At 39.3% G+C, this 16,468-nt stretch overlaps 1 protein-coding gene across 1 annotated transcript; it reads left to right on the plus strand.

Moving 5' to 3' along the window:
* Positions 1–6,159: 6,159 nt before the first annotated feature.
* On the plus strand, positions 6,160–13,389 carry sirt7 (sirtuin 7; the record flags this gene model as incomplete). Its single annotated transcript, XM_079264850.1, has 10 exons — positions 6,160–6,290; positions 6,413–6,550; positions 8,010–8,114; positions 8,194–8,264; positions 8,385–8,457; positions 10,726–10,824; positions 12,395–12,631; positions 12,809–12,889; positions 12,982–13,088; positions 13,179–13,389. The coding sequence occupies exons 1-10, from the start codon at positions 6,186–6,188 to the stop codon at positions 13,387–13,389; spliced, it is 1,227 nt and encodes a 408-aa protein (XP_079120976.1). The 5' UTR covers positions 6,160–6,185.
* Between the last annotated feature and the right edge of the window lie 3,079 nt (positions 13,390–16,468).

Consider the following 16,468-nt stretch of genomic DNA (forward strand, 5'->3'; position numbering starts at 1 on the left):
CTTGTTCCGGAGGCTGATGGCTGCTGGCAGGAATGATCTTCTGTATCTTTCAGTCTTGCATCGGACCTGAAGAAGCCTCTCACTGAACACACTTTGTTGTTTCATCACTGTGTTGTAGAGATGGTGTGAAGAATGCTCCATCATCTTCATCAGCTTGATGCAGAAATGCAGCATTTAATGTGTTCTTTTTTTTATCTATGTGATCAAAGCTGAATTTGTACTACTGTTTTTTGGGTTTTTTTTTAAAGTGGGTCTTGTATATTATAACTATAAACATGTGCGCTCTAGTTTTGAGTCACTTCTGCTGCTAGATGTAAATATTAGATTAAATGAGTAAAGCCTCAATTTCACCAACAGGTCTGGTGTGGCGTGCGTGCATGCGTGTGTGTTTCCTCAAGAAAAAAATGTGAATGGTGCCAGAATATTCATGGTTTCTTGTGGAAGACAGGGCTTTCATTTGCATCCTAATCTTACCAATCAAATCTAAAATACAGGGTGGTTTATTTATTTATTTATTTTGTTTAAAACCACATACCAAGAAGAAGGAACACAAGCTGCTGGATATCTGCCTTTCTTGTCCTTTTTTTCTGTGTCAAATTCTTTGTTATATTTTAAGAGAAGATCTGGATGTATCTGACACAACTAACCGCCTAATACACCACCTAACAGACGGGTAGGGTTGGCTGTTCAAAACAGAGTTTACAGAACCAAACTATACTGTCCTGTGGAAACAGGGCTTAGATACAGTAAAATTTATTATTATTATTATTATTATTATTATTATCACTATTAATAATGACAATAATAATTTGTATTTTCTGATGCTTTGAAGTCACCCAAGGTCACCTTACAGGTGATTAAAACTGTCAAATGACACCAACATCAGACAGTAACATAAAAAAGTAACAACAAAGCATAAGTCTAAAAGCGAGTGTATTGAGCAGTGTCCAGTCAGAGCGAGTGTGCCACAGTGTACAGGTGTGTTTTTAGTTTGGATTGAAAAGTTGTGGTGAAGTCTGACTGTCTTTTGTGTGGGGGAAGGGAGTTCCATAGTCTGGGTGGTGAGCAGCTGAAGCCTGGCACACATGGTGCTGAGAGATAGTTAGTAGTCAAGCAGAGTTAGAGCAGAGGTTGTGGGAAGGACTGTATTCTTACCACGTTGTGGCCAAATGTATCAGGAAAAAATAGGTTTTTCAGGTTTTGGATATTTTAGTTGATCATTTACATTATAAAATGTGCTTTTTCATTTTCTTTTTAATTCTCATTTTTGATCTGCAAAGAGATTCATTACTTTTAAGCATTAAAATAATATGAGGAGGAAATGAACTGTTTTCAAGTTGTGTTTCTGAAACGAGCCAAAACAAGCAGACATTGACTCAGAGACCAGACAATATAAAAACAGTCATTAGTAATTCTTCCTTCCCATTGGTCTTGCATTAGATTGCATCACTTATTGCTGTACAGATCTAGCGCTACGTAATTCCAGCACTGCAACCATAACTCACTCTTCCAAGGTTCCCTACTTTACTCAAAGTCACCTTTGAGAAATTTGGAAGTCCAGGCCAGCGAGTCCATCATTTTAAAAGTAAAAATAGATTTTGAGCCTCTTGCAGATGAACCAAAAGAAAGATTGACAAACGTCTAACCTCTAAAGATTTTTCTGAAATTAAAAGCTGTCATTTGGAAACATACACGCATGTTTTCATCCTACCTGTTAGGAATGTGCTCCGGGGTTGCAGGCAGACTACACACATCTGCTCATTACAAGAGACCTTCAGACTCTCCCCAGCTAGAAAAAAGGGGTTCTACCATAAATGTTTCATTAGATCTCTAAAAGATGAGCTGGCATGGTCGCCTGTTTCTTTTTGTGTGCTCAAGTGTGCATGTGTGCGTGCACATGCAACGCTTCAAGGACGCCTGCTGTTCTCTGGCAACCGGTTCTTGATTCTTCAGCTTGTGCCTGCATTTGTTCTTGGCCAGCGTCCTTGCGCTGTTAATCATGGGCTCTGTTAAATTTATGTATGTTTAACAACAGTATAATTAACATAAGCTGTTTCATAAAAAGACTTCTTTTTGAATGCCCTGTCCTTCCATCATCTGCGATGTGGTGAGAGCAAACTGGCTGGACTCTTTGGCAGCGGGAGGAGGGGAATGAGGGAATTGACACAGAAAAGGAAAAGATAATTTGTTTAATTCATGAGCGTCTGTGGTTAAGTGCCAGATTGTCCCACTGAGTGTCATTACTAATGATTTCTTTTCTTTTTTTCTCTCTCTTCCCTAATCCCTCTTTGTTTTGTCTCATACCACCTCTAACACTATTTTTTGCTCACTTCCTGTATCAATTTCCTGTATTGTCCCTCTCCTTCTTCACTGTCTTTCATCTCATCCCTCTGTGCCCCATCTCTCCCTTTGTGTCTCTTTCTCTCTATCCTCAATTAATTTCTTCCTCCCACCTCATTTGCTGTCCTCTCCAATTCAATATTTTCCATCCCTGTCTGCTCCCAAATGCACACACCTGTCCCTTATCCTCTCCTTCACTTTCTCCACCCTTTCTCCCGCCCGCCTGCCTGTCTGTCTTTCTGTCTCTCTCAGGCATTGGCAGTACGTTACAGTCTCCTCCAGAACCTGTCCTTCCCTTGCTCCATGTCGAGCTGTCATCTGAGGGAGACGTCGACCTTCTCTACTATCTCCCAGGTATTACCATATTTGTTCACTAATCAGTGATACAAAAGTCTCGTCCTGCTTGCCCTTTTATCCACACAATTCTTAATCACCCATTGACCGACTCGCTTGTGAAAAGGATGTTCCTTCCGTGTTTTATTCCTAATCAGTATCAATCATGTGTTATTGTCCTCTGATATATTTACCAGCACAACAGCCAGCTCCAGTTTGGCTTGATTTGTTCAACAAGCATGTTTCTTTAATTTAGCAACCCTTGAATCAACAAGTGAATGACAGCACATTTGCTGCTTGTTTATCTGTTTATTTTGTCCTATCATAATTATGAACTGAGTCCACTTGTAGTGATGCTCTAGACGGATGCCAACAAAGGACCTTGAGACTTTGCGAGTGAAATTAATTGGTTGTCATTGAAGGAATTAAAATTCTCCTCTCTTCCCCTCTGATCTTCATTATTCACCCCTCTCATTGTCCCTTCTCTCTCCGCTTCATCAGCCGCTCAGCACACTTTCACAGCACTACCGCCCCCTACTGCTGGCAGCCGTGAAGGGCTTTCTGACTCGCAGGTTGCTGAGGACTGAAAGAGTCATCCAGCTGGTGCGCACCATCAAGGTGAGTAAAAACAGCAGTGTTCCCGCTTCTTTATGAACAAAATATCTTATTAAATGAGCACAAGTGTGAAGATTGCAGCTCTGTGCTTATCTCTGCACTTGTAGGACACTCAACAGTTCCTGCAGGCCCTTCAGCAACAGAGCGTGGGTAAAGGAGAGTTCTGCAGCAGACAAGATGTCTTTTTGCAAGAGAGAGTCACTCTGCAGGTATTAAAGCGAACACATTTAACTGAACATCAAATGAATAAAGCAGTTACAGCCTCTGTCATCACACACTTTTCTTCTGTGTATCGGCTTTCCCCTTCTAGCTGCGTGCTGCACATTATGAGGTTTACGACATATTCTTCAGCCTGTCAGTCAGAGAGCGAATGCAGCTGATCTGCTGGGACAGACAGATAACCAGAGAGAGAGAACGCAAACAAAAGGTAATTTTTTTAGTATAGCTTGATCTCTCAAAAGGCCCCCTGGTTTTAAAATTAGATTAATTGAGCACACAACAGGGGATGATGATGCACTATATGAACCATATGTTGCACAGAATTTTAATTAAAATATGGCTCCGTAGCTGTCATTTGCACTTAAACTTAATGGGATTTTTTTCCCGCCATTATACTTCTCTTGATTTATTTGTGTTCATAATGTGTTTATTGAGTGTGGGTTTTTTTTTTTTTTCATATGTGTGTATGTGTGCTTCCTTGTTTATTCAGAATGGACACAATGACCATCCCAGAAGAAAGAGTTTTCTGTCAGCTGCAACACAAAAAGCACTGGAGAGGAAGAGAGAAATTATGTGAGTTTGACTGCATCAGTCTGTTTTCTGTTTTCATTACAGCTGTTCATTGTAAATATTAGAGAAACACTGATAACAATATCAGGTCTCAGTCTGATACTACACGCTTGTACTCATACTCTGTATTCATAAAAGTGTTCTGCTACTACAGAACCCAGTACAAATGTGAGAAAACTAGACATTAAATGTTGATGCAATCAGATTATTTATTTCTCTATACCACTTATTCCAATGCAGTGCCAAAGAAAAGTTGGAGCCTATCCCAGCTTTTAGCAGGCGAGAGGCAGGGTACACCTTGACAGGTTGCCAGTCTATCAACACACCAAGACAAAAACCACTCACACTTACTCACAGGGAGAAATTCAGAGTATTCAGTTAACCTATCATGCATGTATTTGAACAGTGGGAGGAAGCCAGACTACCTGGAAAGGACCCATGCAAATTCCACACTGAAAGGCCACTGTCCAAATCCGTACCAAGCAAAGGGTCGAACCAGCTATTTGTGAGGTTGTGGTGCTCACCACCACACCACTATGCAGCCACAAAGAGATTAATCTGTGGAATTAAGTTTTTTTTTTTAACGCATTAACAACAAAGTTTTTACTCATGTCATATTAAAAATCTGAATTTGGCATTATGTCAGTGAGAGAAGCTTATTTTGGGCATGTAGGAGTTCTGTCTCTGCAGTGAAACAAATGCATCGAAAACCGCTTTATTTTCCTGACTTTAGAACCAAAATGTCTATCATTGTATAAGAACAATGAACAATTGCAGTCTTAATGTGCATACATAATAATAAAAATAAAATATGATAAGAAATTATAAAATAATTATGAAGATTTTGAAAGGTATCACTCATGCTATTTTAAAAAACTGAATTTGGCTAGGATTTGGTGGGAGAAGCTTATTTTGGGCATATCGATTCCTTGTCACCACTGTTAACATAATTGACTAAAACCCACATTATCAATGAATAATCAATCACACCTCACAATAAGAGGGCGGCCTATTTGATATATTTTGCAATTAACCACTCAGTCATCGCATCTGACATTTATTAACGACCTGAAACTAATGCACCAAAATGTTTTAAAGCCTGCTTTTGTAAATAGAAAATAGCCTTATCATAATCTGACACCTCTTCTCTTCCCTCTAGGATTGCGAAGAAGACAGTAGGAGGAAACAAGGGAGTAGTGGTGAAGACCGGACAAAAGTCGGGACTCTCAGCTGAGAAACCTCAGGAAATGAAACGGGGGCAGTACAGAGCAAATCCTCAGAGGGTCCCAAAGAGCGCTTGCTTCTCGAGACCCCGATGACACTTTCTTAATTGGCTCCAGTGAGGACTCCTAACAGGGTCTCTAGCGAACAAAATGAATAGTGTATAACAAATTTTCTGCTTCTAAAATCTGAATGTGACACAAATGGATGACTTTTGGCAACTATACATGCTTGGTTGCAGCTCTACTTGTCAGGAATTGCAGAGCTGCTCTGGCAGTAATACACATTATTCCTCTGGCCCTCTTTTAGTTTTCACGTCTAATATGTTTGGGGTGGTAGTGGGGGGGGGGGGGGGGGGGGGGGGGTTCGACACTAAAAAAACAATCCTCATTTATACTTAGGTTATTAAAGTTTCCAGATTCACCTTTTGTTTTCTTAGCGTTTTAAGTCATAACATGTACAGGAAGATCCTTGTATCTAAAAATATTTAGAGTCTTTTCTTTTTCATAAATATACCTAACCCTGTTTATCCATCTTCAGTTTTTAGTATTGTTACTGTTAATACTTAAGGTGTGTTGCCTCTTAGTATTGCCTTAAAGCTTTGTGCTGTTATGAACATATCAGCTAAAACATTTGTAAACATTTATAATTTCTTTTTATTGTTTTAGTGTTATTTATTTGTTTTTGTAATAAAGATTTCTTACTGTTTAGTGTTGCTGTCTAGTTTTTAATTGGGAACATTTGCAGACTCCCAGCAGCAGGGGGCGCTGTAAGACTTTTCCTCAACATTTTGGGACAACTTCTGCTCGGACTGTTGTTGGTTACTGGATGTATGAGTTATGTTTTGAATAGATAGTAATTTCTCACCCACTGGACTCAAAAACGGGATGGAAGAGGAACCTGATACTGGTATTTCTCCACGGGCAGAGAGGAAAGCGCAGGAAAAAGCCAAAATACTGCAACGGGAAAGCGAGAGGAAAATCTTAAGACTGGTAAGACAAGGAAAAGGTTTTTATAGCAGCTAGCATCAAGCTAAACAAGCAGTTCATGTTGGTGCATGAAATCCATTGTTTCTCAGCCGGTAAACTCGACCCGGTTCTTACTGGTTCTGCAGGTCGGGCGGGTCTTGAAGAAGCCGGAGGCTGAACGGTCCCAGGAAGAGGCCGCTGCGCTCCTGCAGCACAGAGACACCGTGGACGAGCTCTGCCAGAGACAAGTCCGTAGGAAAGAGCTGAAAAGGAAGCAAGAGGAGGTAAGACTCCAGCTGGTGTTTGGTGGGTTCTCACCTGCAGTCAGATCAGTGAAGAACTGCACAGTTGGTTCATTGTTTTCTTTTATGACAATTATATAATACCTGCTGCACTGACTTGTATGGGGCAACTTTGGTTGGTTTTTGTCTTGCATAAAATATATAAGATTACATTTAACTTAAAAAATAAAAAGGTGAAATGACAGCATCTAAACCACTGGCATGTGGCAAATTTCTAACCAGATGCTGTCATACAAATAAAACAATTCAATTCAACTTTTATATAGCGTCAAATCACGGCAATGCCATCTCAAGGCGCTTTACAGACAGGAAAAAAAAACATAATGAATGCCAATTCACAATAGCCTATTCCTTATATAAAAGGAAACCAACAGATTGAGTTGGAGCTCCAACCCAATCTCCCATCCTGAGCAAGCACACTGGCGACAGTGGGAAGGAAAAAACAGCATAGTGGAGCTCTCATATGTAGGTCGCTTTGGATAAAAGCCTCTGCTAAATGACTGTAGGATGGAATAGCTATAAATCTTTGTGTGTACAATACTTACAATGTGTTTTGTAAGATTGGTATAAATGTTTCTATGAAGATTGTTTCATTATAGAGCTGAAGCCATATTTCATGGTTATTATTTTGAGACAGAAGTAGTGCAAGGGAAGCCAGACCCCCCCCCCCCCCCCAAGGAAAGCACCCACATTGAGGGATGTAGCTCCTCTTGTGCCAGCTGATGAAAGAGTGGTTATTTCTGCTAACAGAACAGAACTGGAGTGTTTTTACTCTTAATGAGTAGATGACTTCATGATGCATTTAACCCTGTATAGACAGTATTTAAAATAAATAATGGTGAGATGGGTACTGAAGAGTGATTCAGTAGTTTTACTACCTGTTGGAATATGTTTGGGTCCACTGTGGTTCAACTTCCATGCATTTATGCATTAACAAACAGGTGATTGTTTTTTAAAAAGCTCGCATCAGAAAACGTGATTAGTCTAAAACAAAAATATTGTTTTCACTGTGAAAATTTAGATGAGCATGAACATGCAAAAGTCAGATATCACATCATTAAAACCAATTACCAGCAGTAATCCTAGAGTGATTTACAGAAAGAAAGAAACCTGGTATGCTACACATTTGAATGTTTTCTGTCTTTACTCTCTTTAACTGTAATTAAATTCAGATTGAATTTTTTTTTGTTGCTTCGCTGGAAGATTTGGAAACAGGGTTTCTGAATGAGGGCAGACGGATGGACAACATGTTGAAAGTGTCTGACGCATGGGGTCCAATTTTCCATCAGCTTCTGTCTCCAAGTTAAATTAAAGAGAAGAGTTCAGTGTTATCAAGTTATTCTTTGTTTTCTTCTATGCATCTTTAAGGCAGTGTTTGCAGCTTGATACATGAGATGTTTGCTGTTTTAAGTGTGTTTTTATGTTACTGTGCTGTTTTTAGGTGTTTGATGATACTGATGAGCTGAAAAGTAAAGTCAAACAGCTCGCTGTGGCAGTGAGGCAAGCGAATCACCTGGTGGTTTACACTGGAGCTGGAATCAGCACGGTACGCCAAACTCAACTTTTTGCTTTTTTTTTTCCTCATTTGGAAACTTGAACAGTACTGATGGTGTCTTCTGTTTTAGGCGGCCTCGATCCCAGACTACAGGGGCCCTAATGGCGTTTGGACGCAACTGCAAAAGGGACGGGCGATAAGGTGATAAATGTGGTCTTGCTGTGACATGAAGTAAACTGCAGTGTCTTTTTTCTCTTTTTTTTTCTCCAATTCTTAATTTCTGATTTCCTTTGTACTTTTTGTTGTTGTTTTTGTGTACAGCTCATCAGACTTGAGTAAAGCTGAGCCGACCCTCACGCATATGTGCATTAGGATACTACATAAGGAAAAACTGGTATGTCAGAATTAATTACAGTATTAAACGCCACTATTAACTGATTATAAAGATTCAGAATCAGAAAAACTTTATTGCCATTGTCTGTGAACACAATTCACAGACTAGGAACTTGCTTCGTTGATAAGGTGCAACATAAAAACACTGTAAAAGTAGAAGTACAGCTACTTTATAAATAAGGTAAGGGCATGCAGAAAAATAAAAACATTTTAAAAAGAATATATTATTAAAAGTAAAATAATCTTGTATATATAAAAAATATGAAGCATCCAAACAACTGTGCAGATTGGAAGTGTTTCTAAAGTGAAGTGATGTGACATGATTTATTTAAGTGACTGATGTTATAAAGTGTCCAGCTTAGTGCAGGTATTATGAGTGTTCATGAGTTTGACGGCAAAGTGGAAGAAAATGTTTTTATGGCGAGAGGCTCTGGTCTGAATGGACCGTAGCCTTCTGCCAGAGGGAAGTAGCTCAAATAGTCCATGTCCAGCGTGAGAAGAGTCAGCTGCGATCCGGCCTGCTTGTCCTTAAGTCCTGGAGACGTACAGATCCTGGAGAGATGGGAGGATGCAGCCGATCACCTTCTCAGCAGAGTGCACAATGCACTGCAGCATCTGTCTGTCCCTGGCAGTGGCCCCAGCGTACCACACGGTGATGGAGGAGGTGAGGATGGACTCAATGATGGCCGTGTAGAACTGCACCATCATCTGGGCTGGCAGCTTGGCTTTCCCCAGCTGCTGCTGGAAGTACATCCTCTGTTGAACCTTCTTGTTGAGGGAGCTGATGGTCGTCTCCCACTTGAGGTCATGGGTGATGTGGGTGCCCAGGAAGTGGAAAGAGCCCACAGTGGTGATGGAGGTGTCTGTCAGGACGAGGGGAGGCAGGGGGGCTGTGCCTTTCCTGAAGTCCAGAATCATCCCCACTGTCGTCTGGGCGTTGTTGCTGCTGCACCAGGACACCAGCCAATCCTCCTCCCTCCTGTAGGCAGACTCAACACCGTCCGAGATTAACCCGATGAGGGTGGTGTCATCTGCAAACTTAACCAGTTTCACAAAGTTGTGATTAGAGGAGCAGCAGTTGGTGTACAGACAGAAGAGCTGAAGTCCACAAGCAGGATCCTGGCGTAGGTACCTGGGATGTCCAGACACTGAAGGATGAAATGGAGGACCAGGTTGATGGCGTCGTCCACAGACCGATTAGCTCTGTAGGCGAAGTGCTGAGGGTCCTGGAGGGGGGAGGTGAGGAACTTAAGGTGAGGCAGAACCAGGCGCTCAAAGGACTTCATAACTACAGATGTCAGTGCCACAGGTCTGTAGTCATCAAGTCCAGTAATCCTGGGCTTCTTGAGGACAGGGACGATGGTGGACAGCTTGAAGCAGGCTGGGACGTGGCATGACTCCAGGGAGGTGTTAAAAATGTCTGTGAAGACACGAGCCAGTTCTTCAGCACAGTGTCTCAGGGTGGAAGGAGAGACCCTGTCCGGGCCCGGGGCTTTCTGATGGTTCTGCATTTTAAATGTTCATGTCACATCCTTCTTGGAGATTGTGAGGACAGTGGGTGGGGGTGGGGGGGCTTGGCTGCGATGTCCCTTGTGGTTAGCTGAGATTCCTCTATATCACTATTTTCTATAAAAGATCAGCACAACTTGCTCACAGGACAAAAACAATGTTTTTTTTTTTATATATTAGACGGGTCATTCTGCAGCCATCCTCTAAATGTAAGGCTTGAAAATGGTCAGAAACTTCATAAATTTGGAGAAAGAAGTGCTTTTTGGAAGATTCTGTTCATTGCTGTGACCAGGCATCGGCATGCTCAAAGTCCATTTCTCTTCTCTTAGATATTACCAAATTTAGTTTTTTTTTTAATGTCGTGATCATGACTTTGTTAATTATGCATTATGTTTTAAAATATAAAATTGAAAAATTGCACGTTAATTCCACAAAGTAATCGCTGTGCAATAACTCATTTTAAAGCTATTGCTAAAATGTAAATACCTATGAATGTTCATGTGATTTTACACATGTTGTGGAAAAAAAGTCTGTCAATGACGAGGAGTCTGGTTCTGAAGTGAAAAACAAGACACGGATAGCATTGAAATTAATTAACAGAGAATAACTAATGATCATGAAATCATGATTATTTCCTTGACGATAACTGAACCAAGAAAATCTGTAATTGTGACATCTGTAACCCCTCCCTAAATTAAGTATAGTGATGATGTTCCTTGTTCCATTAACATTTACAACTACTTTGTATTTGTCAATAAAGGTGAAGCATGTTGTGTCTCAGAACTGTGACGGCCTTCACCTGAGAAGTGGTCTTCCCAGACACGCCCTGTCGGAGCTCCATGGAAACATGTTCATCGAGGTGAGACTGTTCTTAGAAGCTGAAGCTGTGCTGTTTCCAGGCTGCACACCGTCAGCCACAGGAGGACCTGATTAATCCTCACAGACACAAGACTAAAAGATTCTGTTTAAGCATGTCAGATCTTATAGCTCCACCGGTTACTGTCAAGACATGCTGAGTTTCAACAGAATATTTCATATCTAAAATATTTTAAAAATATTCCTTAATATTATGCAATAGTTTGCATAGAGGACATCAGATCGTTATATTTACAGAACACGTTTATGTTCCTATTGCTTTACAGCAGTGATAATCAAACCTTATATGTAACACACCAACTCAGAAGATATCAGGTTCTTTAAGTACCACCTTTATGCCTTATGATAAAGTAGCATTATGTAACTTTTTACCTTTAAAAATATGTGTTTCTGACTTGTTTTGATGGCACCATAAACATTTATTATGTGTATTGTTGGACTCAGTCCTTGCAGAGCAGCATCACCAGCAGGCTGAGAAACTGCACTTCACTTAAACTTCACGTTACTTTTGAGTTTCCTTTTATTTACACCACTACACACCAGTAACAAGATATCAACACACCGACCATTTGGAACATCCCACATGACGAATTCATCAACAAAATGCTAGAGGATATTACAGGATAAAGGAGATTTGAACATCAAAGGAAAAACAAGAGTTATGATTATTTAAATTTGATCATACAAAAATGATTTATCTGTAATTTACAGATTACGCTCAGAAAAATTGGTTGTTATGGAAAATTCTTTGCTTTACCACTAAAAGGATTGGAAGAAATACGTCATGATTAGAAAACTATGAGCTACAGAGGGCGGTCGTGTGTAGTGCTAAACATCTTTAAATTTAGCCTCAGTCAGACCAGATTTCAGTGCGTTTTAAATGAGTTTGCACCTGTTATAAGAGCCTACACGTGTTATTGGATCACACAAGAGGTGTGAGCAAAGCTGGCTTATTTGGACTTAATGGGTTTTAAGGCTTTCCCCTTATCTGACTGTCCAATTTTCCAATTTGCACACACTTGATTTCTTCACTCAGCTGCTTTCGTTGTGTCTTGGTCCTTCATGAGGAAAGTAGTTGAGGACTGGTGGTGGGTGTGGAAATAAATCAGACATCTTTGCCTCAAAGTGTAATTTTAAACCAACATTAATAAAATATCATGTGACACAGCCACTTTTTGACGCTACTGTTGTCTTACAGCCCCTCCTGCTATTTTTTTTTTTATTTATATCAGATGAGTTTTATGTACTTTAACTCTAGTTTACTGAGCAGAATTATCATTTCATGCCCCCTTCAGATAGCATGGTTAAAGGATTTTCTGGTGTATCTTTACTTCCAGCTCCTGCAGCAACCTTCTTTCTCCAGCAGGTGCCTTTCAGGATCTGAGACATCTTCCATAATGTTTGACTATAAACAATTTATTGTTCACAGAACGGAGGGAGGAGGCACTGAGATGAAATCATTGCTACCCTCAGCCCTGACTGCAGAGATGATGTTGCACAGCTGTACAATCACTTGAAAAACAGAAGTGATATTGTATCATGTCTGTCTACAGGTGTGCACATCCTGTTCCCCGGTCAGGGAGTATGTGCGTTTATTTGACGTGACAGAGCGGACATCACTTCACCGCCATGCAACGGGACGGCGATGCAGCCACTGTGGCGATGAACTGAGAGACACAATAGTGCACTTTGGGGAGCGTGGGACCTTGGAGCAACCTCTCAACTGGAAGGGAGCAGTCGAGGCTGCCAAGATGGCAGATGTGATCCTCTGCCTAGGCTCAAGTCTAAAGGCAGGTTTTATACAATGACTGTATTGTAGATATGAATAGCTTAGACTCTGCGTGTTATCAAAGCGAACTCTAAGTCACACAACTGCATTTATAGGGTTCATTTTATTTAGCTTAGATTGTATTTAAACATAATGACATGCTTGATGTGCTTTTGTCTGCTCATTTTCTTCCTGCTAGGTCCTGAAGAAATATTCTTGCCTGTGGTCCATGAACAGACCAGCAAGCAAAAGGCCAAAACTCTACATTGTTAATCTGCAGGTACTTGATTTGGTCATTTTAGGTGATCAAGAGGCGAGTACACAAGTAGTCAGTGCTCTGTGTTAGATTATATGTTTGTATTTTTGTTATAGTGGACACCTAAAGATGATCTGGCTGTACTGAAAATTCATGGAAAGTGTGATGATGTCATGAGCCTCCTCATGAAGGAGTTAAACATTGAGATTCCTGCATATGACAGGTAAGTATTGTAACAAATAACCCCAGATATACTAAGATGATCTTAAAGATTTCTTGATTCCCAGCTTGGCATCTCATTCTGTCTCATCAGGGACGAAGACCCCATCTTCAGTCTGGCTACACTTCTACGACCAGAAGAGGCCAAAAGTCACAGTCGCGAGCTCATAGCCTCATGTGATGGGCTGGATGACGAGTCGGCTGACCCCGAAGAGCAGAAGGAGGAGCCTACATCTGTGCAAGGGGGCTGGTTTGGACGAGGGTGCCGCAAAGGAAGAAAGAAGCAGAAGAAAAAAGTTGCGTAACTGAAGACAAGTCTTGTCGGCTGCCTAGTTTGCAGTCTGGTGCTACCTGTGATGGATCTCAACACTAGTCAGAAGTTGAGTTTCAGTTTTAGGGTGCTGCTGATGTAGGTTTATTCATTGATGTTTTTACTATTTTGACTTTTACATAAAACTTTTTGCACCAGAGGATAATTTTATTTGTTTTGGTTTGTACTTTATACATTTTGAAGTAAAAACAAATTATATAACATTCGTGGCAGCTAAGCTAGCTGGGTTTGTTGGAGCAAAACTTTAGCCCAATGTAGCTAGCAAAGTATTATAAAACCATGGAGTTTCCATGCAGAAAATATCACAAAAAAACGAATAAGACGGAACTAAAAAGAGCTTACTGGTTAACGCACATCCCTGAAAAGTTTAATCCAGTTGAAGATGGTGGTTTTAAAAACAGCAGTTTTTGTTTTCCTTCTGTTTTTCTTTACGCTCAGTCCATCATGTTTGTGCAACCATCCTGGAAGCCTTTTGTGGAACTAATTTATTGTGCAACATTTTCCTGGATCAAGCATCGGAGAGGCAGGCGCTCTTTAAAATACTTGCATGTCATGGACAGATAGTCTTTTACATGCTGATGGGAAGTTGGAAATGACTGAGTAGTTTTTTGTTTACCATCAAAATAATGCAGCAGGATAGTAAACGCCTACCTGTAATCAGTGTTCAAATTGAACAATTCTACACTTTTGACATTTTGTACATTCATGTTTTAAGTGAAATATATATTTTTAGATTTTTTTTCCAAACATTTAAACCTGATTTTTTTTATTTGAAGGCATTTTTGTTTAGTGAAATTGTTTTCGAAATGGTCAACCTTCACTCTGCTGTACCAATGCTCAGGTTAGCCGGCTATGTTGTAGAGCAACTACTTTGTTTTAGTTTACTGATGTTTCATTTGTTTACATTTTTTTTACTTTTATGGTGTATCCTATGAAAAGTTGGAAAAATTTGACATACACCATTTTTGTTAGTTTATGTCATGTTAATTTATTTAACATTTCTGATTGGAAATGGGCAGAATAGTTGTAAATTCAGTTGTCTCAGGAAAATCATGTTATATTAATAAGTGTTCAGCATTCCTGCAGCAGAAATTTGTGCTAAAACTAAATGTGAAGACTCCCTTGTTTTTGTTAGATTTTTCAATACTGCTATATTTGTGAGAATGAATCATTTTTTTTATATATTTTTTTGTGTATTAATGCGAGAGGTAGTACTTATTCATAAATTTAAAGTACTCTGGCTTACCCTCAATAAGTTTTCCGTTTGGGATCAATAAAGTATTTTTCACATTCAAAACATTTTGCTATAGCTCTCTTCTCGTGGCTTCCAAGTATAAAAAATTGCTCTGTTGTGATAAATCAGGGTTTAAACAAATACAGACAACAACTCTGCAATGATTTATAAATCTTAATCTTTGTTTTTTTTTTTGTTTTTTTTTAATCAAGTAGAACATTTAACTCCATTTCAGGTGTTGAAACTGAGACATTTTACCATTTTACAGAATTTAATGGCAGTAATTCGTTTAAAAAAAGTTGGAACAAGGTGATGTTTATTATTGTGTAGCATCGATGCTTCTTTTAAAGATTTTCTGTAAACATCGGGATGTGAAGATTCATGCTGTTGCGATTAATTAAGTATGTGCCTTTAATGTTTTGCTGAAATCTGCAAGGCCTCCCTGAAAGAGATGTCTGACTGGGAGCAGATGACACTCTAAGACCTCCATGTACTTTTCAGCATTGACGGAGCCTTCACATATGTGGAAGGTGCCAACATGATAGGCGCTAATGCAGCCTCGTACCATCAGGGATGAGGGGTTTTCAACTGTCCGCTGATAACAAGCTGGATGCTTGGAATTTGAGCACTTTTCCACTTTATGTCAGACCATTTTAAACTGGCGGTGGTCTGGAGAAGGTTGTGCACTGTGAATTAAGTATATGTGTGATCAATTGTGGTTCTCTTACTGAATTCAATTTCAAGTTCAAGGGTAATCATTGTAAGAATAAAATATAAATAAAGCAATCCAGGAGCTTGATCTAATATCATTCCTCATACAGTACAGCACGTAAGTTCTTCCATATCTCATTTATTGTGCAGAAGTCTGAGGAAATAACTACAAAGGTACAATATATCCAGTAGTTATTCTGCAAAAGAAAGTAAAAAGGATCATTAATGGGGCAGGATAGAAACGACACAAACACATTCATTTTACAGTAACAACTCATAAAATTCATAGATATTGTAGAATTTCTGACACAAATCCTATTTAAAGCACAAAAATAATGTACTACCAGAACACATGCAAAAGTTATTCATTGGGAGGGAAGGTGGTTACAGTGGTTTAGGTGTAAATTTAAATTCCAAAACACTATTGGTACAAAGAACAAAGATAACTTTTTGTATTTCAATATGTGGGGTTAAATTGTGGAATAGCTTGGAAATGTTTTTCACTGGCTATATAATTAAAGAGGCTGTTTGATTATCACTGGTTGTTACTATTCTGTTATTAAGGTACTTTGGTGTTATCTTCATTTATGTGTGTGTCATAATTTATAGAATATTGTTATTACTAAGGATAATGACGTGAATTAGAAATATATTATTGTATTAGTAGGAAGCAAAGAAATTGATTATTGATGATTCATTACGAGGGGGGCGGGATAATATAAGTTTTTACTTCCTCCCACTTCTGTTCGGATATGTGAAAAGGATATGTAGTTATCAGTTATGTTTGCTTTATTTATGTATTACTATTTCTGTCTATTTATGAATGGAACTATTATTTGCCATTTACATGTCCGAAATAAATTCAAATTCAAAATTACATTCGAATCAAGTGAAAATTTCGCATTAACTAATTTTCAAAAAAGGTGAAAAAAAGGTGGATTTTTCAATAAAAAATTACACAATGCTAAAGAACTCCAAGGAATTAGGAAAGTATGAAATTCTGTTTATAACAACACTGCCGATGGCCATAAGACCAGATTTGTTGATTTATTACCCGTATGTTGTCACGTGACCAGAGGGAGGTTACGCAATCAACGGGAGAGGATTC

This window comes from Telmatherina bonti (genome assembly GCF_933228915.1).
Source record: "Telmatherina bonti genome assembly, chromosome: 3".
NCBI classification, from domain to species: Eukaryota; Metazoa; Chordata; class Actinopteri; order Atheriniformes; family Telmatherinidae; genus Telmatherina; species Telmatherina bonti.